The sequence below is a fragment of the Syngnathus typhle genome, linkage group LG19, assembly GCF_033458585.1.
Source record: "Syngnathus typhle isolate RoL2023-S1 ecotype Sweden linkage group LG19, RoL_Styp_1.0, whole genome shotgun sequence".
NCBI lineage: Eukaryota > Metazoa > Chordata > Actinopteri > Syngnathiformes > Syngnathidae > Syngnathus > Syngnathus typhle.
Genome location: NC_083756.1, coordinates 3,940,736 through 3,966,203, shown reverse-complemented (window position 1 = coordinate 3,966,203; position 25,468 = coordinate 3,940,736). Strand labels below are relative to the sequence as shown.

The 25,468-nt window shown below is 47.8% G+C and overlaps 5 protein-coding genes and 1 long non-coding RNA gene across 8 annotated transcripts; 3 read left to right on the top strand and 3 right to left on the bottom strand.

Moving 5' to 3' along the window:
- Positions 1-3,046: 3,046 nt before the first annotated feature.
- On the bottom strand, positions 3,047-3,734 carry LOC133143800 (uncharacterized). Its single transcript, XR_009710482.1, has 3 exons — positions 3,450-3,734; positions 3,289-3,372; positions 3,047-3,220 (listed from the first exon to the last, which is right to left on the bottom strand). It is a non-coding gene; the product is annotated as an uncharacterized LOC133143800 (long non-coding RNA).
- A 2,798-nt stretch (positions 3,735-6,532) lies between these two features.
- On the top strand, positions 6,533-9,668 carry LOC133143937 (aurora kinase B-like). 2 transcript variants are annotated; one of them, XM_061266223.1, is made up of 9 exons: positions 6,533-6,655; positions 6,986-7,024; positions 7,271-7,346; positions 7,426-7,471; positions 7,903-8,091; positions 8,292-8,430; positions 8,754-8,902; positions 8,982-9,156; positions 9,343-9,668. In XM_061266223.1, the coding sequence occupies exons 1-9, from the start codon at positions 6,650-6,652 to the stop codon at positions 9,514-9,516; spliced, it is 993 nt and encodes a 330-aa protein (XP_061122207.1). In that variant the 5' UTR covers positions 6,533-6,649; the 3' UTR covers positions 9,517-9,668. The 2 variants fall into 2 exon arrangements, with proteins under 2 accessions (XP_061122207.1, XP_061122208.1); XM_061266224.1 differs by lacking the exon at positions 6,533-6,655 and having other exon boundaries at positions 6,980-7,024; positions 7,271-7,351.
- An 822-nt stretch (positions 9,669-10,490) lies between these two features.
- buc (bucky ball) lies at positions 10,491-12,974 on the bottom strand. The gene is made up of 6 exons (XM_061266336.1): positions 12,968-12,974; positions 12,618-12,770; positions 11,022-12,362; positions 10,850-10,945; positions 10,584-10,691; positions 10,491-10,504 (listed from the first exon to the last, which is right to left on the bottom strand). Exons 1-6 carry the CDS (start codon positions 12,972-12,974, stop codon positions 10,491-10,493), a joined length of 1,719 nt encoding a protein of 572 aa, XP_061122320.1.
- A 529-nt stretch (positions 12,975-13,503) lies between these two features.
- On the top strand, positions 13,504-19,041 carry kbtbd2 (kelch repeat and BTB (POZ) domain containing 2). Of its 2 annotated transcripts, XM_061266023.1 has the most exons (5): positions 13,504-13,674; positions 14,609-15,137; positions 15,245-15,410; positions 15,599-16,908; positions 17,016-19,041. In XM_061266023.1, exons 2-5 carry the CDS (start codon positions 14,965-14,967, stop codon positions 17,110-17,112), a joined length of 1,746 nt encoding a protein of 581 aa, XP_061122007.1. In that variant the 5' UTR covers positions 13,504-13,674; positions 14,609-14,964; the 3' UTR covers positions 17,113-19,041. The 2 variants fall into 2 exon arrangements, with proteins under 2 accessions (XP_061122007.1, XP_061122006.1); XM_061266022.1 differs by having other exon boundaries at positions 15,599-19,041.
- avl9 (AVL9 homolog (S. cerevisiase)) lies at positions 18,317-23,761 on the bottom strand. Its single transcript, XM_061266024.1, has 16 exons — positions 23,543-23,761; positions 22,649-22,769; positions 22,456-22,541; positions 22,285-22,356; positions 22,020-22,109; positions 21,889-21,955; positions 21,769-21,809; positions 21,545-21,583; positions 21,405-21,474; positions 20,982-21,337; positions 20,769-20,912; positions 20,497-20,707; positions 20,298-20,415; positions 20,150-20,203; positions 19,904-19,992; positions 18,317-19,674 (listed from the first exon to the last, which is right to left on the bottom strand). The coding sequence occupies exons 1-16, from the start codon at positions 23,633-23,635 to the stop codon at positions 19,553-19,555; spliced, it is 1,773 nt and encodes a 590-aa protein (XP_061122008.1). The 5' UTR covers positions 23,636-23,761; the 3' UTR covers positions 18,317-19,552.
- A 276-nt stretch (positions 23,762-24,037) lies between these two features.
- lsm5 (LSM5 homolog, U6 small nuclear RNA and mRNA degradation associated) lies at positions 24,038-25,466 on the top strand. Its single transcript, XM_061266032.1, has 5 exons — positions 24,038-24,310; positions 24,530-24,625; positions 24,695-24,722; positions 24,805-24,877; positions 25,281-25,466. Exons 1-5 carry the CDS (start codon positions 24,265-24,267, stop codon positions 25,311-25,313), a joined length of 276 nt encoding a protein of 91 aa, XP_061122016.1. The 5' UTR covers positions 24,038-24,264; the 3' UTR covers positions 25,314-25,466.
- The last annotated feature ends 2 nt before the right edge of the window (positions 25,467-25,468 follow it).

The following is a 25,468-nucleotide window of genomic DNA, read 5'->3' as shown; positions in this document are numbered from 1 at the left end:
TCATCCTCACCATGCAAACAAAACTTGATTCGTCATTTGTCTGCTATGAAACATTTCTGCTGCTTGTCGACTTTGCTGCTAATCAGTCGAGTTATTGATCAACAGCAAAGCGAGGAAAAGGACGCCGGCGATGAATGACAATTAAGATAATGACGCCCGGGATCAATGAGATTCAGCGACGCGTGCGGCTACGCTAATTACTTGCGACTTTCGCCACAAACTTTAAAGTGGTGCTAATGCTACGCTAATTAGCTGCAACTTGGGTGAGATGAATGGGTTTGTCAAGTAATTATAGGCTAATTTTGTACAGTGAGTTTTTTCCCGCCATCTCCACCCTCATCCCGAAAAATTACATCTAGCACGCACAGCAAGAAGTGAGTCGATTCCCGAACCTGAACGAGGGCTCCCTCACTTTGACTCTCGTAACCATGACTACGGCTTTGCAATTTCAGCCGTTCCATATGGAGCACGACGGAGCCTTTCCGTCCAAGCGCAATCACAATCTCCCTCTGCGTCTGGAAGGTGACCTCGGCGCAAACTTGGATAATCGGATTCGCCGTGACGGGAGATTGAGTTTATTCGAGTTGCCGAAGGTCCTCTCCTGCCGGGAGATGGACGCCCGGGAGCGAGCAGAATCACTTTACCGGGCCTAGATGGAGATTCCGTAAGCGGGTTAACCTTCGCATGAGCGCCGCGTTGCCAATATCATCTTGGTGGTGGCAATACTTTGAAGCTTATGACGGCGAGAAAGGCCAAGAAGCTCTTCTGCTGTTCGCTCGAAATCATTCAAACCAAATTAAGGAGAAGGTCTATGCACCAACGTGATGTTCCAGTTTCAAAATCAGCCCTGAAGTTCAAGAACATGTTTGGATAATTTTTGGATGTCGTCGGCCTGAGAATGTGCCGCTTGGTCGGCGCTAAGCAACAAGTCGCTAAGCACTTGGCTCTTCCTGCCGCGCTAATTAATTCTCTCATCTTCTCTCTGTGGGTGATGAATGATTGCCGGCTAATTTGCTTTTCACTTTGGACATTTTGGAGCTCGGCTCAGGGGTGGACCGTGGTGGTGCGGTGGGGAGGCCGCATTAACGTCTCGCAAATGAAGAAGAAATTGAATTTTCTGGTCGGGCATCTCGTTTCCTCTCCTGACCTTGACTTCTGTTCCTACTTTCTATATTTATTTTCTTTCATCATATCTTCCTTCATGTCACTCCATCCGTTTCTTTCTTTGTTCCTCCCTCCACATTTTCTTCCTTTTGTCCTTCCCACCTTCATTACTTGCTTCCTTGAGTTCTTTTCTCCTTCCTACTGCATTTCTTTCCTTGCATTCACATTTCCTATCCTCCTTCCTCCATGCCTTCTACCTTTTCTTCCCTCCATCATTTCTCTTTTAAATAAGTTAACACACACACCTTGACATTTCTGTGTGTGTTTTTATTCCTCCAATCTAGTTTGTGCAGCATCCGCAGGTCTAATGACCTTTTTATGAGCCGCATGGTCTCCTCCGGGCTGCATGGCCTTCGACAATTGCTAAGGTGTGACGTTAAGCGTGTGCACGGCAGCGTCAGCGGGGCCTCCCGAATGCAGCCGGCATGCTGCGAGGAGGGATTAGAGTTGGCAAAAAAAAAAAGAACATATCAGCTGAGTGCAGGCGGCAGATCAACTTGTTTGACTTTAGCAGTGCCTTCATGCTTGTGAGTGTGCACATAATCCCAAACAGAGATATTTAATCATCGGAGTGACCTAAGGGTGCATACAAGCAAAGGTTTTCAAGTCATCTGTCCAAAAGAGAGACATCCAACACATTTAGCTATTGACTCGCCCCGGAGCCAAGAAAGCAATTCCTCAACAGCCCCACACGATTTATTCAAAGCGACCACCGCAGCAAAACAGGACTAATCGCCTGATTCAACACGGCGTGAACACTAATTCTTTCAATTCAACACGTCATTATTTATTCAATACGTTTTGCTGCCCTGCGGCCTGACGAGCGGGATACATTCATTTGAAAATGGGCATTTTATGATGGCGGATCAATACAGATACAAATATAGTTTGCAGTCCGGAATGCACGTGTATGCCAACGCTAGCATGACATTAGCATTAGGCTACAATGCAAACAGAACATTTAGGGGGTAAAAGCAGCTCAATGCTAAGTTTAGCCATTTTAGCATTTAAACAAGCCACATTTACACTCGTGGAGGCATTGCTGAATAGTTACCGTTTTTTTCCATGTATAATGCGCCCCCATGTATAATACGCACCCTATAAATGGCATGTCGATGCTGGAAAAAAGCCTGTACCCATGTATAATACGCACCCAAATTTTGACTCCTACTTAAGTCCGTAAACGTAAAATTATTTCAGACAAAAGATCTTTGGGAACAACCGGGTGTTATTCTGCCGCCGGTCAGTATCACTGCGCATGCGCTAGCAAACTCGATAGCGAAGAAATGTTTCGGATTTGTGTAGGGTACATTGTGACAGCAAACGAGCAGGTGATCGAGCAAGCGTCTGATACGAGAGCACTGTGTTCGTATGGAGCGTGTTTGAAGTGAACAGCAGAGAAGAAAGCGCATCTGTAATGGCGGCCTCCGTATCATATCCGGATTAAAAAAAAAAAAAAGTCTTTTATTTGTACCCATGTATAATGCGCATCCCAGATTTTAGGACAATGTTAAATTTTGCGCATTATACACATAAAAAACGGTAAATGCTTTTTACTCCCCAAACTAAAAATATTAGCATGTAAGCTAGGTTAGCGGTTTATTAGTCGACAGGGGCAAACAAGCTTAGTTTTCCACTGTTCTTTATTTTTCTCCCCCAGAGACTGATTTCAGTCTTTCCTTTCAATTGCCCTCCTTACAAAAAAAAATTATTTTGGACTTCTCTTGCAGCGAATAATCAGGGTCACCCTGCCTGGCAGTATTGTGCTTGGCTGCCCCCCACCGGTGACCACGTGTTACTGCTCAAATGTTTTTTTCAAAGTACGTCAGAAGTCTTCAACTATTGCAGAAATATACTTTTATTGTGCCAACAAATGTAAAAGCCAAAAAGAAAAGCAATGACTCCAAATCTGTGTTTATTTAGTGGTTAATAAATAGTACATTTTGTGACCGTCTATAAAAATAAGTGCAAATAATTTAAGTGTACAAAACATCTAAAAGTGACTTTGATTGGTGCTCTTGTGCAATTCAGCATCGTGTGTCTTTTCTTGGACTTTCTGCAGAGAGAAAACAATATTAAATGTTATTTTAAAATTTTGACTCAGAGAAAGGACAAGGGAGGCACCTTGTGAATGTGACGTCTTGTGCTTGTTCAAGTGCGGTGATCTCGTGCCGTCAGGATTGGCCTGGGCCGTTTTCCATGACTTCTCTGGTGGATCAAAGATTGCACATTCAGTTTGGATTTAGGAAAAAATATTCAACAGGAGTCCGGTTGCCTTGGCACACCTGTTTGCCACCCATGCGTCCAGTAAAGCTGCTCGGCGTGCGCTGGCAAGTTCTCGTCCAGCTCCCGAATGGCGTTGCCGTGGGGACAGTGGCGCAATCGCTCCCCGGCCTCGAGTTGGCGGCGCTGCGCTTCGTCGTGCGTGCAGTTCTTCTCCCAGTTCGGCTTGGAGCCCAGTGGCCTCTTGCGCCTGCCAAGGCGGCTCTCGAGGTCCGCGGGACACGAGCCATCCGACGAGTCGCCTTCCGTGTTGCACCCGCGCTGCAGAGCCCGCGTGTCGGAACCTGTCCTCGGAAGCCTCTTGTGAGACTTGCATGTGTCACAGGTGGACGTCAAGGCCTGGTTGCGCTGCTGGAAGGGGACGGCCTTTCTTTTGAGGCCTGGACCGGGCTTGGCCAAGCATCTGCTGCAAAATCGTTCACTCGCCAGACTAAAGATGTTCTCGTTGAAGGTTCTGGTGATGAAACACTCATGGTCGGAGAGGCTCTGTCGGCCAGTCTTGCATTTGGGCTTGTATCGCTCCTTGGGTTTGCGCACACAAGGTTGCTCCCTGTAGTCCAGCTCCAGTTTCCTCCTCCGAGTGGGAACCTCTAAGGTGGTCCGGTTCACAGCTTGGTTCCGCTTTTTGGGAGCAGGTGGCATTCTGCTATAAACGTTTTCTCTGTCAAAATCTGCCAGCCAGCTGCTGGAGGGAAGATAGGTGGGTAAGGACTCAAACGAGATGTCCTGGGGCTCTTGGAAGTTTGGTTCTTGTCCAAGTTGTGGGTTGTCTTCCTGTTGAGGACTTCCCAAATCAGGTGGAAGGGGAACTTCTGTTTTGTGCTTCTTCTCAGGAGATCCCTCCTCCATTATATAGCGCACCGCCATCTCAGAGGCCATCTCATCCTCCAGAGAGGGACCGGTTTCGCCTGCAGGAGCTTCATGTGTAGGCAATTCTTCAGCCGAGTGGCGCCTTCCATCGGATTCTTCCACGGGGGTCATCGAGTCCAAAGTGTCCTCCATTGACCACACTGGTCGATCCAGAACTTGAGATTGGATACTCTGTGAGGCCATCTGTAGATCTTTCTCAACAGGCATCTCCTGAAGAGCAGAGCCAGTGAAGGAATCTTGGTGCTCGGTCTCCTCCACCTTGAGAATCTTCTCACTGGGACCACCAACCAAGAGGATGTCGGGACAAGTTTGTGTCTTCTCCACAGAAATGCCCGGCCCGTTGTCCGCGGGGAAGCCGTGGGAGACCTCTGCCGTCTCGTGGGAGTGAAGAAGTTGGAGTCCCACCGGCGCGGTGCAGCACTCAATGGTCAACTCCTCCGTCTGGATGACGAAGCTTCCATTGGGAGGGGCTCCCATTTCCAGAGCATCACTCTGCACCTCCAAAGTTGGTTGGGGCGGTTGACTGGCGGATCTGCTCGGCGTATTCGCACCATTGCAGTCTTTGAGGACCTCAGGGCTGCCGGAACCTGGATTCCCGGTTCTAAGCACACGGGCGAGCGGTTCTGTTTGAACCTCTGTGGTGGTGACTTTTCTAGCCGGCGCGCTGTGCTGGTAGCGGTATCGTCGGGCGTGGTAGGCCATGGTCTGCTGGTAAGGGTTCAGCATACGCCTGTAGTCGGTCAGGTGAAGGTGCGTTCGGGGTATGACGAAAGCGGGGGGCTCCATGTAAGGATTGGGCTGGTAGTGTGGAATCATCGGCATCCCGTAACCTGGAATAGAGCGCAAACATATGCTCAGAGATGACTCAATAAAAACATACACGGCCTACCATTAAGTTGAAGTGCCACGAACTGACCTAAAGGTGGGCAGCCGTAGTAGGGGTTGTATCCGAGCGGCAGGGCCACGGCCAGCGGCCACTGAAGCCCCTGCATGGGCATGTATGGCTGCGAGGGCTGGAAGAAGAACATAGGCTTGTGGTTCTGCTGCTGCTGCTCAGGACGACCGGGTGGAGGTCCGGGTGGAGGTCCGGGTGGCAGGTTCGTATCGCAAGGACCCACACCGTTGGAAGTGTGCACGTGAGAAGAGTCGGCCTCCATTGCTGGTGAGACAGACGACGGGAGAATGACGCCATGTTGCAGGAGGACGTGCGGTGAGGTGAGCTCACTTACCTGGAGGTTCTGCAGGACAAAGCAACTCAGCTCGCATTGTGGCGTTTAGACCCAAAGTGAGGCTGCGCACTCCTGATAATGCTTTTGGTCTGGCACTGATTGGTCAGGGCGTGGCTACAGGTGATGAGCGGCCATTTTGATTGATGATGTCCCGCAGCTGAACGTGCAGGCACTTGCGGTATCAATGTTTTGGATTACAGTTTGTACAGGATTAATCTGGTTACCCAATCCACATTCATTTAGAGTTTCTCTTGATTTGATTTACCATGCTACAGTCGAGTCTTAATTTGAATTAATACTCATTTTAATTAAATTTAAAGTACAGTTATAATTTTAAGTATATCAGTTCCTTTACAAATAAGATTATGCAGGAGAGAATCTAGCACCTCAAGCACGGTAAATCGATTTAATTGAACTGAAAGGGAACTTGATTGGTAAAGCACTCCCTCAAGTTTGCACTTGGACTCAACTACTGAAGCAGCACAACTTCTGCCTAACTCGAAAGTGACAGTTGACGAAAGTACACGCCATGATGATTGCATTAATTTTTCTTTCGACTTTTTTCTTCTTCTCTGTTTTTGGCAGTTTACCACCTGATGTATGGGGGATTAACGCCATCTACTGGTCAAAGTTTATGACGAGAGATCCGACAGTCACACACGAAAGTAGTAGATTGGGGTCAAAGGTTTTGTACTTTTAAAAACAAAACTCGTACTTAAAAAAATAAAACTTGAATCTGAAATTAAGGTGCTGAACTTAATACTTGAAAAATAAAACAATGTATTCAAAATAAAAATATTTGAAAGTTTTTTCGAGTTGAAAATAGTTTCGCTTTGCCTTGGTCAATTTTAAAAAAAGAAAAGATTTCTTAAATCTCCTTAAATCTGTTTTGCACTGTCGAAAATGGGTATTTACGTTGTTGGTTTTTTATATACCTTCATAACGTCTCGGGTTTTTTTTTCTGTCTCCTGGCCAATGGAAACTCTCGATGCGCAACCCGCTGGCCAACCAGTTTAGCCCGTCTTGCCATTTTGAAAAACTTGGCGGCAGTGGTCGTCCGGAGGAAGAGTTACGCCACACTACAAAACTAATTTTACACAAAGATGCAGGTAACATGTATTATTTTCGTATCGTAATCGTACAACAAAACAGTGCTTTTGCTAATTCCGAGTTATTACAGTTTCACCTAGTTCATCCAGTCTTTAGCTATCGACGCTAGGTTAGCTACTCTCGGTTGAATAAATGAGCCTAAATCGACCATTTATATCGTGTGCAAAATACATTGAAAGAAATTAAATGTACTGCTCAGCACATGTATGACCCAAGTCTGGTTTTAAGATATCTTTAAAAATGTCGCTTTGTGTCAATCTGTAATTTTGGTTGCTAACCAATTGCATTAAAATCTGAAGGACGATTAACTAACATGTATTTCTCTATAGAATAAAGAAAATAATGAGCCGAGAGCTTTCCAGAAACTGGTAAGATGAAAACATGTGGTGAACTAACACATTTTACAATTGCAAATTATTTTCATCGAAAGTCACCATTTATGGTACCCAAGAAGATGGTGTGAATTAAATCCACACAGGTGTATATTTATTTACTGTTACATATGTTTTTTTTCTTTGTCCTGCAAACAAAATGTCTGTACACAAATGTGATTCCACTTGGAGCATGTTGAGTCAAGATGATAATTAATTTCTGCTTTTTACGTATTTGATTAGAGCTCGAGCATCCTGGCTGGCCCACAACGTGTTCCGGTTAAACCGCGACGAGGCACAGACAAAAATGTTGTCATGGGTAATGTGAGCCCCCTTTAAAAAATCAATTGTGAATGTTATTGCAACTGCTTTACTGATAAGGTGTAAATCAATTTCAGAACCCGTAAGACAATATGTTGGTTCATCCTCCAGTTTGGTTCCGAAGTAAGTACACAGTAATCCCCTTTTTTCACAGAATTTCGTGTTAAACATGTATAAATGCTCTTCTGTTGAAATTCATTTAAAATAAGTTTTGAATTTATTCTTAAAGTAGTTGTCAGTGTGATTACAGTAGGTTTGAATTATTGCAGATTCTCAATGCTGAATTTTTTTTAGAAGTCAGGGTAAAGTTTCCTGGTTTGGTAGGAATAAAATAGTTTAGTCATCAGTAAATCTGAGGTTATATTATTCTATGAGAAAAAAAAAAAAGAAGCTTCATGGCGGAGGTTTGCCTTCACCTTTTTTGTAACTGAATTGTTCACATTATTTGTTTGAGGTGCAGCCCTCAGTGTTAGCTAGTTTTTTGTTTTTTTTTACCAATCCAATCTTGACCCCACCCCCTTTTTTATTATTATTATTATTTTTTATACAAACAGGCAGATCAGTATTGAAGACTTTGACATCGGTCGACCACTGGGGAAGGGCAAGTTTGGCAATGTGTACCTCGCCAAGATAAAGAAGCTGGAAAGCATTGTGGCTCTCAAAGTGATGTTCAAGTCCCAGATGGAGAAGGAAGGTGTGGAGCACCAACTCAGAAGGGAGATCGAGATCCAGGCTCACCTCAAGTCAGTGTCTTCTCCTGAATTTGATTTTGTCACATTGACTAAACGCTACAGTGGAATTGTCTACAGTCAAATACAATCCCTTCTGATCTGTTAAAGGCTTTTTTAACAAACAAAAAATAATCTATATTTTATGATAGGCATGCTATGGAAATACCACTGTATTGATAAATATTTGTGTTTTCTCACCCCACCCCCCTCAGGCATCCCAACATCCTTCGCTTTTACAACTATTTTCATGACCTTAAGAGGGTGTTTTTGGTGCTGGAGTTTGCGCCACGTGGCGAGTTATACAAGGAGCTCCAGAGATTAGGACGCTTTGACGATCAGCGCACTGCCACCGTAAGCCATTGTGCTATGAATCGAGCCGCGATCATTTGGTCAGTGGCGATGGTGTCATTCTGAATGATCGTCTCATGTTTGCAGGATTTCCATGTAAATGTTTTTTTATAGTTAGGTTTTATTTCATTTAGACTTTTTAAACTTCACTTGGTTTTAAGTCATTTTTAGAGCAGGTGTGTTGGGGTTGATTACTCAAGTGTAGTTTCAGATTAGTTTTAATTTAAAGGTGTAGTTATGGTATAGTTTTGGGTTGTTTTATTAACACAAATTGTTTTGTCCCCAAGTGGTTAAAGTTCTGAAGACATTGCTGTTTGCATTTCCAGTTTATGGAAGAGATCTCCGATGCACTGCTGTACTGTCACGCAAAGAAAGTGATCCATCGTGACATCAAACCAGAGAATCTCCTACTTGGCTATCGTGGAGAGCTGAAAATGGCTGATTTCGGTTGGTCAGTTCATGCGCCTTCCCTCAGGTATGCAAAAGCTAACAAATTGTCAGAAGTTTTGAAAGCGCAATTGCAAACTTCACGTACCGCGTCGACATTTGTGCAGGCGGCGCACGATGTGCGGTACGCTGGATTACCTTCCTCCCGAGATGATCGAAGGCCGCACCCATAGTGAGAAAGTGGACCTGTGGTGCATCGGGATCCTCTGTTACGAGTGTCTTGTGGGGAATCCTCCCTTTGAAACGGCTTCTCATGCTACTACGTACAAAAGAATCACCAAGGTGGGTCATGAACAATCAGCCTTTTGATTAAGTACCTTTTTCAGGCAAAGATGCAGCCTCAGTCATTCATAACAGAAGATTGAGAATTTGTCTTGACATTAATTGGTGGAGCCAGATAACCCCCCAATCAGTCAGTCTGACATGCAATCATTACATCATCCCAAATCCTTTTCTATTCTTGTCCAGGTGGATCTAAAGTACCCAAGCATCATTTCAGAAGGTGCACGCGACCTGATCGGCAAGCTGCTTCGCCACTGCCCCGCCGATCGTCTACCGCTACAGCGCGTCATTGATCACCCGTGGGTCCGTGAAAACTCTCGGCGGATCTTACCCCCGGTCTGTCCTACCAAAACCTCATGATCCTAATCCAAAGATTGTTTTATGTTTGTAATGGGTATATATTCTCTGTCCTGCATTTTTTTTTTTTTTTAGTAAATGTCCTGCTATTTTCTTGTACAGAGTGGTGTTTTAATTTACGGGTGCATATCAATAAATGAGTATTGTGGAGTTCATTTATGTATTCATAAGTTAGATTCAGTGACGTGCGATGAGGTTCATGACTGGGGAGGCATTGACGAGCGACTCGTCTTCGGTTTTAACATAACTAAAATTTCAGCAATTTCGGTTCAAGATGATACAAAACTACTGAAAAGAAAATGACTATCATTAAAAACAATAAATGTGCTGAACTTAGTACTTGGAAAATAAAACAATGTATTCAAAATAAAAATATTTTAAAGTTTTTTTTCAAGGTTTTAAGTTTTGCTTCACCTTGGTCATTTTTTTTTTCAATTAAATATTTCTTAAATCTTCTTAAATAAAGCACCTTATATCTCTTTTGGTGCTCAGCACTGTAAAAAAAACGTATATTTGGTTAGTGAATGATTCTAACTCATTCACTGCCAACTTTGTTAAAATGAACATTTGACATCTACAGTCGTCAATATCGGCGAGTGAGCCAAATGGAACCAACGAAAATATCAGCGTGTCGGTAATAAATAGAAGAGCAAGTGGCAAATAACATTTTATTAGACCGTCCCTGAACAGGAATAAGATCAACACAATCTTTTCAGGGCACCTGCCTCTGTAAACTGCACAACCATGCAAGGCACAAATTATATGACATCAATTTTGTGTTTCTTCTTGACAAAAAAAAATGTTTTTTTGTGCAGTGCCATTTACACCTGAATGTTTTATTGGGCTGTCCAACAAACAGTGCACATAGATGCAACACAAACTTATACAGAAATGTCTTAATTCTTCTTGGGCTCAAACAAGAGGCTTGCCATTTACACCCGGTGCCCTACAAATATTTTTTAAACATCTTCCTAGACTCATCGAGGGGAACCTGCAGAGGGAGGAGAAACGTCATGAACATGGCAGCAACAAAAAACATTGGGCATATGAGGAGGGGAAAAAAAACAAACCGTTGTCCCAGGGCAAGGACGGCAGTTCTTTATAGTTGTCGTCGTCGTTGCTGTCGTCGTCACGTCGGGGTCTTGGAGGTGTCATCGGCGCCCTCGGCCTGCTCGACTCTGTCAATCAAAGGCCGATTGGGGAGATGGCTCCATGTTGATTCTTTGCGAGCATGAAGCCAAACCAAAAGCGCCGCCGGGTTTGGAACGCTGCCCGTTCACCAAGTTTGCCTCCATGTTTTCAAAGCTCAAATCACGCATGATAATCATCTACTGACCTTGTCGCTGCAGAGCGGACGTAGGCCATCTTCTGGGAATGGCTCCGCTGCCGACATTCCTCTTGCTGCGCTCGGACACGCCGCGCTGGCCTCTCTCTGCAAATGACCACTGACTTTGGTCATCACGTTTGCGTTCAGCTACACTCAAATCATACAGCGAGAGGTGACGCACCCTTGTAAGTTCTAAACTCGGTCTCTCCGGTTCTGTTGTCATAACCCTGAGCGGTGGACTCCACGGGGTCTTTGTACTGACTCCGTTTGGTCCAGAACTTGACGGGCTGCTTCTGGGGGTCCAAGTGAGACTTGCCGGGAGGAGGATAATTTCTGGGCGGTGCTCGCGATGGCTCGCAGCCTCTTTTGCAGCCATCGTCCTCCTCGGAGGTGGCGGCTTCATCCCGATACATCTTGGCGGTGTGGACTTTGCTGCGAGTGCCACCCTTAGGCAGACTTGCACCGCAGCAGTTGCACTTGAGCCTCTTGTTGGTCTTGTTGGGAAGCCACACGTGCGCTGCGGGAACTTCCTCTGACGCCCGCTCGGCCTCCGCCACGTTTGTCGTCCTCCTTCCCGAGTAGGCTCGCCGGGGGTAGAGATCCACGTCCTCGAGGTCTGTGGAAAACATCTCATCCCGAGAGGAGAACTCGTCCAGGGATGGGCTGAGAACGCTTACGCGCTCGTGGCCGGAGAGGCGGTGGTTCTGGTAGTAGAGGGAGGACGAGGACGAAAAGCGCGATGCTGCTCCCGCGCTGAAAACGCCCTGGAAGGGCAGCTGGAGAATCTTGTAATCGGTCTCGACATCGCTCAAAACTTTGTCGAAACTCTCTTCACCGTCGGGCTTCTCGGACGAGGGAGACAGAGGAGGAGACGGGTCAGCATCGGATTTGGGAGGGCTGCAAACGGCCGCAACAAACTCTGACTGGATATTTTCCGCGTCGGACTTATCGTGAGCGATGAAAGGCTCAGACGTGGTTGAATTCTCGGGATGTGGACCGTCCTCATGAAAGGAAGAGCTATCAAGAGGGGGGGCCACTTCCAGCCCTCCGGGCCAGTACCCCTGAGGTGAGGAGGCATCCAAGCTCATGTGGCTGGTTTCGCCGCCGTACACAGCTGTGGTGGAGTCACTGAACGCCACCGCTTGAGACTCTGAACGGGCCGCCATCACCTGGGTCAGAAGGTGAGCGGCGCACTGCTCTTCACCTTTCTTCTCCTCCAACGGAAAGGACGTCCCGGAGGAGTGCGACGCCATCCCCGAGTCCAGCTCTATCTTCTCCAGGAAGTCCACCAGCTTGTTGATGGAGCCGCAGGGTTCGGTTTGGACCTCGGAGTTGGCAGTCTGCCGCTGGCCGTGAGCCTGCTGATGCGGCGGGCGTGAGCCGTCGTCATTCCAGGTGGGCGGGTAAAAACGAGGCTCAAACATGCGGCGGTAATCCATCGGATGCAACGGGGGGTGAGGGACAACGAGGCCCTGGTACGGCATGTACTGAGGACTCATGTAGGGGCGGCCAAAATGAAAACCTGGATTTTAATGCAGAACATGACCTTCATTAGAGATACACAGGGTGTCCGTCAAGTCAATTTAAAATCATGAAATTTATTACAAATGGAAATGAAATGATAAACGTGGATTTTACAAAATGAGCCGCCCCATGCATCAAGACAATACAGACGCTCAAAAACGCAGATCTATATTATTCACCTGCAAACGCTTTACGGTAGATCAGAAATCCACCACGCCACGTTATCTGTACATTTACTTCTGCAATCTCATACCTGCTTGGAGACCATAGTGGCTGTAAGGGTTCTGCATTGGCCACTGCTGATACAGGTAGTAAGGTTGGGATGGAGGTTGCACGTAGAAAAAAGGTCTGGAGTGCTGAATTGTCTGCTGCTCGTTACCACAGGATTGTGATTGCCTGCCTTCATCTGCAAAAAAAATCACATTTCTCAACTCAAAACTGCTACTCCGCCGATCCCGTGACGCCAATTGCTTTCACAATGTGCAATGGTGCAAATGGAAAGGTGCCAAGCCAAGTCATTTTTTAGCTCATGTGCCAAAGAGACTAAATAATAAAACAGTTCAGACTGCACGTGAGTAGTTATCCACCTCGCGTGTCAATTACCTTCCATGTCTGCGGTATTTTCTTTAATACTCGGTCGGCCCTTCCTAAATAAAAGCACGACGGCCACCAAACAAACGACAACCACAAGCTCTTTTTTCGTGTCCGAATCGTTCGACAACTTGCTAATACGTTGTCGTCAATTGAGTGAAGGCGAAGGCCAATTATTAATTGCCCAATAACAAGCGGGAAGAAGAAGAAGGAGGAAAAAAAACTTTTTGGGGTGTGAATAAACAAATAAATAGATGGAAACGTTTTTTTTGTTCCACAAATGGGACAGTTAAAAAGTTTAAGGTGAGTTCGGGGGGGAAATACAAATGTGATTTTTATTTATTTTTTTCTAATGAGATAATTCCACATGCATGCGCAGTATTTTAGCTTGGACACGCGAATAAATTGATAAATTAATAAAGAAATAAATGAAATCGATAAATTGGTCTTTGTGGTGATAGAGAGGTTTAAGAAAAGTTTAAAGAAAAAAGATAAAATAATTTGAGTTTTATACGCATGCGCAGTGTGCTTATTCTCCTTCGGCCTCTACCGCTCTGTGCTTTCGGGCGCTTAGAAATGCGCTGGCAGGTTGTGAGATCGGCTCCACCAAACTCGGTTCGTTACTATCGAAACTCACCTTTTGGACTACGTTTGACACCCCCCGCTGGCAAGAAGCCGCTTCGTGACCCGTTATCGCCCGGAGTCATCATCAAACTAGTGTGAGAAAAGCTTTTTATTTCGTGTTTCGGCGGTCCGGCAGGAAGAGGCAAGGGAGCATTTAGCTAGCTGTTAGCCTAGCCGTGCCGTTGCAATGGCCGCCATCTCTGTCTGGAGTGGCTTCCCTTGTCTTTTTACACACACACACATTGGAATAAATTGACTCCATTCTGGAAATGTTCGAGTTTGATTCGCGAGCAGGCGTGGTAATTGATGGTGCGAAGACGGCGAGCTAAAACTGCTAACTAGTTGGTCGTGGCGTTGCTAATGTTACTTGAGCCGCGTATGGAACATTACATGGTTACATGGAGGCGGACTGATTTAGAAGTGTGCTCGAGTGGTCTACCCGCGTCTCGGGGATGATTTGTCGGCTCGCTTGCATGAAGAATGTGTTAAGTGACAGGTTAACGTGTTCGTGAAGTGGAGACAGTGGGGTGGTCATGACGAGCGAACCCAGCTTAGCCATCGTAAGGTTACATTCAAAACGTGATGGCTTGAAAATGACTTGTCACAAAACCCAATTTTGATGTTTGTCACCATTCACGGCTAGAAATAAAATTGCCTGGTGGAAAGTGGCAGCTTGGTGGACGAGTGGTGAGCACGTTCATATTTTTGTTAAGAGCAAGTAATATTACTGCTGTACTAAGGAGCTGCCTCCACTACAGGTTGTTCTTTACTGACCCCAGCTGGCCAAGTCAAGAGGGACAACAGTCTCAACTTGTAGTTTATAGTGGACGTGATCATAAGAATGTCTTTGTTAGCTTTGAAATTGCCGGTGACTTTGGATTTGTTCCTGGGTCAAATTGTAAAGGAGTTGAACAAGAGAAGCACTGTTGAGATGAAAACAACAACAATCTTCAGGGGTGTTTGTTGTCGGCTTCTCCGCTGGACGTGTGACTCATCCCAGCTGCGCTTGTTGTCTCTCGTTTCCCGCAGGCCGCCGCTGATGTAGTCGCGTTGTGACGCCGGTCCCGCTACCTCCGGCCTCCCTCCTGCCCCGAGTGCCTCTTCACTGCACTGTTTCACCTCTAACCTCCAGCCTCTGCGCATCATCAAGGCAGAGGATTCCTTTGTCCGGCGCCAACGAGCATCTCCGCTTGCCTTTCGCCTCCTCACCAAGGAGCGGCTGAGCGACTCTGCTCAGAGCGGAGAAGCTTTTGGATCCCCCTCCCTTCCTTGTCCCCAAATCTCCCCCTGGGATCAGTGTTTTTTTTTTATCTGGTGGACCGGAGCCCGGCTCGGCCGGCCGCACACACTCTTCAAAACTGGGGCGCGATTCGTGTGATGCGACCATGTCGGGTCTGGGCGAGCGCCGGCCGGTCAATGCGGACTACGCCGTCTCCTTGCTGGAGCAGCTCAAGTTCTTCTACGAGCAGAAACTGCTGACGGACGTGGTGCTGCTTGTGGATGACACTGAGTTCCCGTGCCACAAGATGGTGCTGGCCGCGTGCAGCTCCTACTTCAGGTCAGTTTGTGAAGCGGACTGAACGCAAATGCAATAGGACCAAACACATATTAATGATGGCCAAGTCGGGAGGAGATTCTTCTGATTGTTGACGTGTGCGTGCACAGGGCGATGTTCATGGGCAGTCTGAGCGAGAGCAAGCAGACGCACGTGCACCTGAGGAACGTGGACGCCACAACGCTGCAGATCATCATCACGTACGCGTACACGGGCCACCTGGCCATCAGCGACAGCACCGTGGAGCCGCTCTACGAGACCGCCTGCTTCCTACAGGTCAGCTGCCCGCTGCCTTGTATCAAATCTGTCGTAACTTTTGCATCTTTGACGTAGTTTTTTTTTTTTAATTAGAGAAGTCGTACCAGTCAAGACGATAAAAGAAACATGCTATTCTTTGAGAATAAAAGCCTGCCCACAAGCGCCCCGCTTCAGTCCCTCGCTAATCTCGGTTCTCCTCCACCCAGGTGGAGGACGCCCTGCTGCAGTGTCGCGACTACCTGGTAAAGAAGATCAACCCCGAGAACTGCGTGCGTATGCTGAGCATCGGCGACTTGTTCAGCTGCACCGAGTTGAAGCAGTGCGCCAAGCGCATGGTGGAGCACAAGTTCCCCACCGTGTACCGGCAGGACGCCTTCCTGCAGCTGTCGCATGAGCTGCTGCTGGACGTGCTGAGCAGCGACAACCTCAACGTGGAGAAGGAGGAGACGGTGCGTGAGGCGGCCATGCTGTGGCTGGAGTACAACATGGAGGCGCGCTCGCAGCACCTGTCGTCGGTGCTTAGCCAAATCCGCATCGACGCGCTCTCGGAGGTGACCCAGCGGGCCTGGTTCCAGGGCCTGCCGCCCAATGACAAGTCTGTGGTGGTGCAGGGTCTCTACAAGTCCATGCCCAAGTTCTTCAAGCCACGCCTGGGCATGACCAAGGAGGAGATGCTCATCTTCATGGAGGCGCTATCAGAGACGCCGGGGGTGAGCGTGATGATGTCGTCGGTGCCCGCCGCCATGGTGTGCTACAGCCCGCAGGCCGAGAAGGTCTACAAGCTGCGCAACCCGCCGCGCAACCTGCAGAAGGTGGGCACGCTAGTCACGCCTGACAACGACGTTTTCATCGCCGGCGGCGAGGTGGTGCTGGAGAACACCTTCAACCGCGGCGGTGGCCTGCAGGTGGACAGCTTCTTCTGGCTGGACGCCCAGCAGAACACCTGGGTGCCCAAGACGCCTATGCTGTGCGCCCGCCTCAAGCCCTCGCTGGTCTACTGTGACGGCTACATCTACGCCGTGGGCGGCGACAACGTGAGCGGCGAGCTCAACCGCCGCACAGTGGAGCGCTACGACCGCGAGAAGGACGAGTGGAGCATGGTGAGCCCGCTGCCGCTGGCCTGGAGCTGGAGCACCTGCGTGACAGCGCACGACTGCATCTACGTGCTCACCCTCGACCTCATGTACTGCTACCTGCCGCGCGCCGACGCCTGGGTGGAGATGGCCGTGCGTAAGACCAGCCGCTGCTACGCCTCGGCCGCCGCCTTCGGGGACCTCATCTTCTACCTGGGTGGCCTGCACGTGGTGGGCGGCTCGGGCAGTGGCGCCCGCCTACCACCGGGCGCCCACGACGGCTCCTCGCTGGCCGTGGAGATCTACGACGTCAATAAGAACGAGTGGCGCCAGGCTGCCAACATCCCGGCCAAGCGCTACTCGGACCCGTGCGTGCGCGCTGTGGTGCTGCTGGGCGGCCTTTGTGTCTTCATGCGCGAGACCCACATGCACGAGCGGCCCAGGTATGCCATTTACCAGTACGACGTAGAGCTAGACCGCTGGTACCTGCGGCAGCCCGTGTCAGAGCGCGTCCTCTGGGAGCTGGGTGACAACTTCTATTGCGCCGTAGGCAAGCTTTACCCGTCCTGCCTGGAGGAGTCCCCATGGAAGCCGCCCACCTACCTCTTCTCCTCCGACGGCAGCGAGGATTTCGACGTAGACGGTGAGCTGGTATCGCTCCCCCTCGTATAGCTGCGGTGGGTGATGGGGGGGAGCGCGCACAGAACCCTCAAAAGGACGCGGGAACGGCAACTCGGGAACGTCTGCTACAAATGTAAAGGACGTCGTGCTCTGACAAACTGGTCCTTCTTGATCTCATAACGCAGCACGCCAGGGGGCATGGTTTGCGCGTGTGCCTCACCGTCCCGAGGTTCGGGGGTTGGAATGTTTTGCTTTGCTGCGTGGACTCTGCATGTTCTCCTGTTGGCGTGAGTTTTTTTTTTTCCACAGGTACTCCGGCTTCCTCGCACATTCCGAAAACATGCATCTCAGCTTCAAATTGCCCAAAGTCTGAATGGGAATCCCGTCGCTTTGGTGTTTGCCCTCGCCCTTTTCGACCCCTGCCCCCCTCTCTCGCTTTCCCCTCTCTCGCTCTCGCCCCTCTCTCACCTCTCTCCACTCATGATTGGACACCGCACATCACAATCTTTTTAAAGATAACTCTGGATCAATCGCTCAAGTGACCAGCTGGCATCTGTCTGGGTTCCTGCCTGGAACAACAGCGTAATGTGGCAGGGAGGCTGTAGAGGTGTTTTTTTTGTTGTTTTTTTTCCCAGGTTGAGGGCAGCAAGGGCGACTGCAGGTCCAGTTGCTCGCCTGCCGTGCCCTCGGCTCGCCTTCCTTCCACACAACCGTCGCCTCATGCAATGGTGAGCGTCATTAATGGTACCACACACATCCACCTCCACTATCAGCATTTCTCATTTCCAAGCTGCTGAAGTATATATTATGGTAAAATATCTATTTTTCATATGTTTAAAGCATGTGTTATAGTGTGTGGGGGGGAATAACCAGTTCTATTTTGTATTAGATGTTTTTTTAATTTAATATCAGACATTACTGTAGTGCGACTGTGGCTAGAAATCGGTCCTCTCGTCGTTCCCGGAGGAGGCACCGTGAAGCCGTCTTGCGGGCCTGGGCGCTTGTTGCTATGGGAACCGGCCCTGGCAACCACTAGCGGTAGTCTGGCGGGGTGGGACCTTCAACTCATGAGCACAGGTGCTTCATGGCAGACGTTTTGAGCATGTTTGGCTGCATCATATTCCGTTGGCACTGTTTTTTCAATGAACGTTAATTTATTAAAAAAAGCATACCAAAAAAAACCGTTACTCATATTCATTTGTGTCCATCAATGACAAAAGGCTTCTCTACTTCAGTGCAGCAATATAGTTTTTTATTTTACAAGCATCTGTCAGGAAAATAGTCTGTCAATCAGAATAGAAATTATTCTTTTAAATTATAAAATGGGATATGAATAAGAACACTCAAAGGGAGAGAGAAGATTTCTGAAGGACATGCTAATATATATACCAGTAAAATTTGTCACATAGCAGAAAGTCAAATGATTTGTTTTCACAAGCAAGTCATTACAGTTGTTTGCAAACATCAATTTGACCAGTGTCCAGACAAAACATGAAGATAGAGATTTGATTTCTGAACCGCTTACACAACCAATAAATAAGAGCAATACAAGTTGATGATAGCCGGACATAACGAGCAGGTGAAGGTTGTCAGTTTTCATTCAGGAGGTTCAATTACAGAAAGATTCTTGTCATAACAATGTGTGTGTTCTAGTAACAGCATTTTCTTTTTGTCAGCTCCTGACGTAAAATAAATTGAATGGAATATATTTTGTTTTTGAATATCCACATGTTACTGATGTGTCCATATAAGCTTGTTGAAAGCCCAAGTATTTTATAAAAAACAAAACAAAATATAGATGTATTCACATCATTAAATACTGAATTTGATAAACTGTTTGAAACTTGTAAGTCAACAGGCACGGTTTGTTCATCTAAATTTAAAAACTATTTCCCCATTTTGGCTTGATTAAGCAACACAATCTTGCCACCAGACAAGTGAACAAGGCGACCGAGCTTATCAAAACAAACACGACTGCTCCCAAGAAACCTGAACCGTTGCCACGGTAACCAGGCTGGGACCTGTCATGCAACCAAGACAACCACACTGTTGCCAAAGCCGTTGTAACCTGCACTGTCACCAAATAGGATGTCACCAACACTGCCGTCTTGTTGCCGTGGCAACCAGGCTGTCGCTAACTGCATTGTGTCAAGAGTTGATTACGAGGCAGCCCGATTGTGACCAACTTGTGAAAGTGCCGTGATCGAGACTTGCGAGCTGCGGCCTCGCTGACGCCGTTTAGCGAGGATACGAGACGAGCGCTGTTAAGGATGAACGATGCTGTTACAGAGGCGACCACAATGTTATGACAGGAGCTGGGCTGTTGCGGCGGTAAACACGGATGGCATCGAAGCTACAGCATCTGCCGTGCGTCACAGTACTCCAGCGATCCAAAACGGCAGTGGTGCGGACGGTGTGTTCACGTCGGTGCCTGTCGGGAGGTCAAATATGACAGACACGGGCGGCTCAGGATTGGGCCTGGTCAGCAGGGGCCTCCGGGTGGGCCGTGGCGGCGGGTTGGGCCAAGGTGGAGAACCAGGACGACATGGCCGACTTGGCGCTGGTTAGAGCTCCGCCTACTGACTGACCTAAGGGCACAAGATGGAGGTCATCAGCCAATCTGAGTGAGTCAAATCTTTTTTTCTTTTAAATTCATACAGTAGTCCTCCAGTTCACTAGCAGTTTACCTGCAGTGAAGAAATGCATTCATATTCCTCGCATTTTATTTTTTATTAAATAGCACTCCAAAATGATGTACTTTGTTAACATATGGTAATCAAGTGTTCTGTGGAATTTTGTCGTGTAAATGCTTCTCACCGACGGCCTTCCCGGTCTGGACCACGCTCCTGCTGGTGGTCATCATGGCGTTCCCGATCTTCTTGCCACGCTCGCTGTTGTGCACCGAGCTGCGCGTGCACAAAAAGTAGTTGGAAATGGTTGCACATTCAGTAGCGAATGCGTAACTTTTGACACAATAGTGGATGTAAAATAGTTAAAAAAAAAAGATTAACATTTGGCTTGAGCGACTTTGCCGCTATTGACTTGCGAGTGGGCGGGACTCACTGTGTCAGACGCAGTTTGACGTCGGTGACACTGTATTGTCCCTGGAAAGGATGTCTGCATGGCAGCAAAGGATTGTTTTACATAAATCATTGGCACCAAAGCAATACTTTTATATTAGCATGAATGACAAAGGAGGAGACGACGTTACCCCGGCGTTACGGCGGCCATGGCGGCGTGCTTGTTGCTGTGCCACAGGCGGTAGTTGTGCGTGACCTTCCAGTTGGCAATGAAGGGGGCGCCGTAATCTGCCAGCAATCTCTCGTTATCTGCCAGAAAAGACGTGCGACACATAATGCCATTTCTGGTCCATCATTCACGCGGATGCCAAACGTTATGACTCCTCCCACCTTCCTGGAGGCAGGAGGCCAGCAGGCTGTGGAGGTAGAGGGCAAACTGTGCCCGGATCCACTCGTCGCCGCCCTCCCAGCCCGTCCCATCCAGGAAAACGTCATCTCGGTTCTCCATCACGTGCTTCAGCAGGTAGTCGGCAAAGCGCAGGTCGGCCGTGGTCAGGCCCAGAACTTTGCGCAGGTCGCCGTCATGGATGTGGACGCCAGCCTACGGGAAGCTGTTTAAGCCATTTGACCCCGTGACGCCAAACATTCCGGTCCTCGCTCACCTCCTCCACCTCCACCACGGCGTCGCTCAGGTGCCTCTGCTGCCGGAAGAGGATGTTGGTCGCCCCGGCGACGAAACCGCGCACCGCCACGTCCGACAGAAGGTGGTGCTGCTGCAGCGCCATGTACGGGAGACACAGGTAGCCCTGCGCTCGAGGTCGGACGCTTCATTAGGAACACCGCAACAGGAAGAAGAATTTTACTGACGAGCTTACTTTGGTGAAGATGGCAAGCGGCATGCCGTACTGGTCCTCCTCCAGACCCGACCGCAGTCCCTGCGCGCCGCCGCCCTGCCCCCCGAGCGGCTGCATCGTGATGGGCGCGGACGGTGCCCCACCCTCCGTCCCCTCGTCCAACACGCCAGGATCCAACGTCTCCCAGTCACTCTCCGACGACTCGGGGGAGGGCGGTTTGAGGCGGGGCTCGACGTCACCGTCGCTCCGCAGCTCCGAAGCGGACACGGACTCGAACTCCTCGGGCCCCGAGCCGCCCGTCGCTGGGTCGCAGTCGTCCGACACGCTGCTCTTGGGCCGGTAGTGTGACGAGTCCACCAGGCCGTGCTCCATCATGCCTGTGCACGCGCGAGTGAGCACAACGATGAATATTGTAGCTGACGAGGCGGTTTGAGAAAAACGCACCTGGGAACAACGACAGAACAGCCATCAGCGTTCCCACGAGTCGGCTGACAGGCGACACGTAGAAGAGGACCTACGGAGGCGACCAGTCGTCAGTCACAGACAAGCGACACAAGCAAGTAGTGTGCATGTGTGAGTGACACCTTTTTCTCCAGCAGGATGAGCTTGAAGAGGATGAGAACCTGTGGAGATGGAAGAAGATTTACCTTAGTGATGTAATTCTTGATCCGATTTCTCACTTCATGTACTTCAGGTGCCCAAAAAATTGTCCATTTCTCATTTCATGTTCCTTAGGTGTCCTAAAACCTGAGTCCAAATTGTCCTAACACTTTTGTCGACATTTTGCACGCTCCCCTTCATCTTCTACCTTGTGTCTGAAGTGCAGGATGAGATCTCGCGGTGACAAGCCTGCAAAGAGACGAAAAAGCTCATCGGCGAGGACACGCAGAAGAGCAAAGGAGGACATATGCGTCTGAGGAGGACGTACCGAGGAAGACCTGTGAGCCGTCCAAGGCGGAGCCCCGCAACGAGCCGTTCATGTGCTCGTAAAGCTCCTGCAAGAAAAGCCAAAGCAGGTGAGTGGCACCCACATGTCGGGAGCGGGAGATGCTTTCTCACCTTCAGGATGGAAATTTGAGAGAAGTCTTTCTCCTCAAAGTAAGCGTGAGTGATGAGCTGGAGTTTGGCTTGGAGAAGACCGAACAGAGGCTGCAAAAACAACAACTTCGATGTAGACAAAGGTTTTTGGGACAATCCATCAGATGGTGGACTCTGGTCCTGGAGCACTATTTCAATGTCTCAATATTTTCTGTCCTAATTTGACCACTTTCAACAACGTGCACTAGCATTAGCGAGATAGCGTAACGCTAGCGGTGCGGCTCACCACCCGGCTCAGCACGCAGACGCTCTTCTGCACCGTCTCACGGGTTACATCAGCCTGTCGGACCTTCAGCGCCTGAGGATGGGAACGACATCAAAAATACACATGGCGCAATGTCACTGAAATGATGAGTGTCATCTCGTCGCCGTGGCAACCGGGCCTAAAATGACTGACCTTGGCCTCTATTTGCCGGTAGCAAGACACGCCATAGACGCACTTGGTGTCATCGGCGAGGGGGGGCAGGTGGAAGTAGACAGTGTCTGTAGGACCCCCCCAAAAAAAAACGTTTTATGTGCGAGGGACTTTTTTGCTTTTGAATTTGAGTAAGACAGAAGTGAAAACTAAACGTGTGGCAGTGCGCTCGTACCTTCCTGGTAGTTGTGCGCTCCATCGGGCAGCGCCAGGAACGGGAGATACTTCCACTCCTCGGGCAGCATGTTGCTATCGTGACCCTCCTGCGGCATCAGCGGTGGGTACGAAAACTCCACCTGATGTCGGACACAACAAAAAAGAAAACTCAGCCATTCCATGGATTCTCTAAATTAATTAGTTGCGATTTCATCGCTCAGTTCGCACATTCGATCTCTTCCAAGTGATAAATGGAAGTGCCACTCTATTACAACAGTAATAGAGTAGTAATATGAGTTGTGGGAAGTCGTGCTAATGTCTAACTGTGTACTCGTATGGACGAAGACAAAGAAGGTAGAGTCATATGATTCCAAATCATTGTGTGCTCTCTTTTGTTATGCCAAAGAGAAAATAGAAACGTGACAGACAGGTGTTAATTTGAAGAACAGGTTTGTAACCTCAATCAAAGCACAACCAGCAGGTTTGGCTTCCCACCAGCAAAAATAATGATGCAGGACCGGCAAGATTGACTGGCAACAAAATCCTTACCCTGTTTGGAAATCAAATCATAGTTCAAGCTCTAAACTTTAACCTTGGTTTCATCCGGATTTGAAACCCGACTTTTAATTTTTGAACTTGTTGAACCCTAATTTAAAACTACAACTCAGACCCTAATCCTAGTGTCATGAAATCTTTAAAACCCTGACCATGACTTGAAGCACTACTTTGACCCACAAACCAGTCTAAAAACCCTACTTTTGGACTATTTTGTGCAACAATAGCAACAGCTGGTTATAGGTGCATGGCGCTGATTCATCAGTATCTTCGTCATCATCATCATCACTGCCTGCTTTCATGTGGTCGTCAATGTTGCAGTTAGCATGTTGTGGTATGCAGAAGCAGAATGACGGACCTGGCAACCCTTCTTGTGATGAAAACCGACTACGACGATGTGGAGTACCGGTCCCCGTGGCTCGTCCACGTCCTGTGGCTCCATCCGCTCCATTCGGGGCTCCCTCTCGTGGGGCGTAAACAGCAGCAAAGGCGCCTCGGTTTAATCCAGTCAGCCCGCAGCTAAATGAAACACTACAAGCGCAGTCGACTTTCACTTCCGCTTAGTCAGAGCGCGCAGAGAACAAAACACAGTCAGAGAATTCCCTGACAAGCATTTCCGGCTTCACCCACTCGACCTCAAGGCAGGCATTAAGATGATCACAGGGCACTATTACAATTATTTTACGTGCATCTCGATAGCGTTTTATTTCTTAATTGATTGATTTTGTGTTGAGTAGCCAAATATCCGTCGCAAATGACGGACCGGGGACCGCCACAGTGTTTGTAGTTGCTAAATTGCTCTTGACTTGGACTCTGTACTCTTTGAAATTGAACGCTTACGTCATGTTTTCGGCACAACAAATTGCAGTGTCACGTGGTACACATTGATTGAAGTTTTTTCCGTCTTCACACTTTTGTTTAACATAAATTGAACCAAACACAGACATCATTTTAGATTTATATTCACATCCGACAAAGAGCATACTTGACGGCGGCAGACCGTTGGCCGGGTTCGATTGCTAAGGTCTAGTTTGCGGCTATATTTGATCAATTGTTTCTGTCTGGGTGCTTTCATCAAACATGGCGGCAACTCAAGCGACGAATCCTTCCCAGTTGCTCCCTTTGGGTTTGTACATTTTAAGGATTATTTTTAAAATATGCTCTAATTTTGTATACCGGACAGATGAACCTGAATGCTGTAAAATTTGTCGAATACAATGTAGTAAGCTTTTACCGATTTGGAAAGCGTTTTCCCTCCTACACGTGCGAGTATCATTTTATTTATGAGCTTTTATTTTAATGTCTTGTTGCCCAGGTCTGCTGAAGTATGTTTATGATCTTTCAGAGCTTGTGGACAAGTGCATTGGTTCTCGAATCCATATTGTCATGAAGACGGACAAAGAAATCGTCGGGACTCTGCTGGGATTCGACGACTTTGTCAGTATCCTAAAAAGCAAACTTGTTTATTATGTTGGTTTCCTGGTTGATTGCTTAACTTGTTTTGCTTAAGACATGGTGCTCGAGGATGTGACTGAATTGTAAGTTGTCACTTTTTTTCACCCTTTAAGTCTTATGTTGGACTTTTGTTCATTCATGGTACATTTACACGTTGTGGTTTAGTGAGTTAACGCCAGAGGGTCGCAGGATTACCAAATTGGACCAGATCCTGCTCAATGGCAACAATATCACCATGGTAACTTACTTCCCGGCATGACAAATCAGTTTTTCGTTGTTATAAAGCAGGGGTGTCAAACTCGTTTTTTTCACGGGCCGCATTTTAGTCATAGCTTCTTTCGAAGGGCCATTATGACTGTCAACCCAAATAAATGGATGAACACCTCATATTATATACAGCAAAAGCTACAAAACAAACTGACAAATAATTCGTTTTCAAATCAGACGAGTTAAAACTAGTCAAATATTTGGAAAAAAAAGATATTAAAAGTGAAGACAATTTGCAATTCTAGTGACACACAAATTTGGATTTGCGGGCCACACAAAATGATGTGGTAGGCCGTATCTGGCCCCCGGGCCTCGAGTTTGGCACCTGTGATATTAAGGCTGGAACTAAACATTTTTTAATGTTTCCTGTACAGCTCATTCCAGGCGGGGAGGGGCCGGATGTTTAAGACCAGCATTTGTTGGAGTTTTGTTTTATTTTTAAGTTGTTTTTTGTTCTTGTTTTACCTGTTTTTTTTAGGTAGAAAGGCGCTTTTGTAAAAAAAAAAAAAAAAGTTTTGGTTTGGCAATTAATAAAAACTGTGCCATGAAGTACACACAAACA

Bases quoted from the DNA above. Each gene is read 5' to 3' on its own strand.
- LOC133143937 (XM_061266223.1), top strand. The intron at 7,472-7,902 runs GTAAGTACACAG...TTATACAAACAG, and splicing joins TCCTCCAGTTTGGTTCCGAA to GCAGATCAGTATTGAAGACT. The intron at 8,431-8,753 runs GTAAGCCATTGT...TTGCATTTCCAG, and splicing joins ACGATCAGCGCACTGCCACC to TTTATGGAAGAGATCTCCGA.
- buc (XM_061266336.1), bottom strand. The intron at 10,946-11,021 runs GTGCGTCACCTC...GGTCATTTGCAG, and splicing joins CGAGTTTAGAACTTACAAGG to AGAGAGGCCAGCGCGGCGTG. The intron at 10,692-10,849 runs GTCAGTAGATGA...TTTGATTGACAG, and splicing joins GTCCGCTCTGCAGCGACAAG to AGTCGAGCAGGCCGAGGGCG.
- kbtbd2 (XM_061266022.1), top strand. From the start codon at position 14,965: ATGTCGGGTCTGGGCGAGCGCCGGCCGGTCAATGCGGACTACGCCGTC. The intron at 15,138-15,244 runs GTCAGTTTGTGA...GTGCGTGCACAG, and splicing joins GCGTGCAGCTCCTACTTCAG to GGCGATGTTCATGGGCAGTC. The intron at 15,411-15,598 runs GTCAGCTGCCCG...TCCTCCACCCAG, and splicing joins AGACCGCCTGCTTCCTACAG to GTGGAGGACGCCCTGCTGCA.
- avl9 (XM_061266024.1), bottom strand. From the start codon at position 23,635: ATGGAGCGGATGGAGCCACAGGACGTGGACGAGCCACGGGGACCGGTA. The intron at 21,956-22,019 runs GTGAGAAAGCAT...CTTTTCTTGCAG, and splicing joins CTCAAATTTCCATCCTGAAG to GAGCTTTACGAGCACATGAA. The intron at 20,204-20,297 runs GTAACGTCGTCT...GCTGCCATGCAG, and splicing joins ATGGCCGCCGTAACGCCGGG to ACATCCTTTCCAGGGACAAT.
- lsm5 (XM_061266032.1), top strand. From the start codon at position 24,265: ATGGCGGCAACTCAAGCGACGAATCCTTCCCAGTTGCTCCCTTTGG. The intron at 24,311-24,529 runs GTTTGTACATTT...ATGATCTTTCAG, and splicing joins TTCCCAGTTGCTCCCTTTGG to AGCTTGTGGACAAGTGCATT. The intron at 24,723-24,804 runs GTAAGTTGTCAC...GTTGTGGTTTAG, and splicing joins CTCGAGGATGTGACTGAATT to TGAGTTAACGCCAGAGGGTC.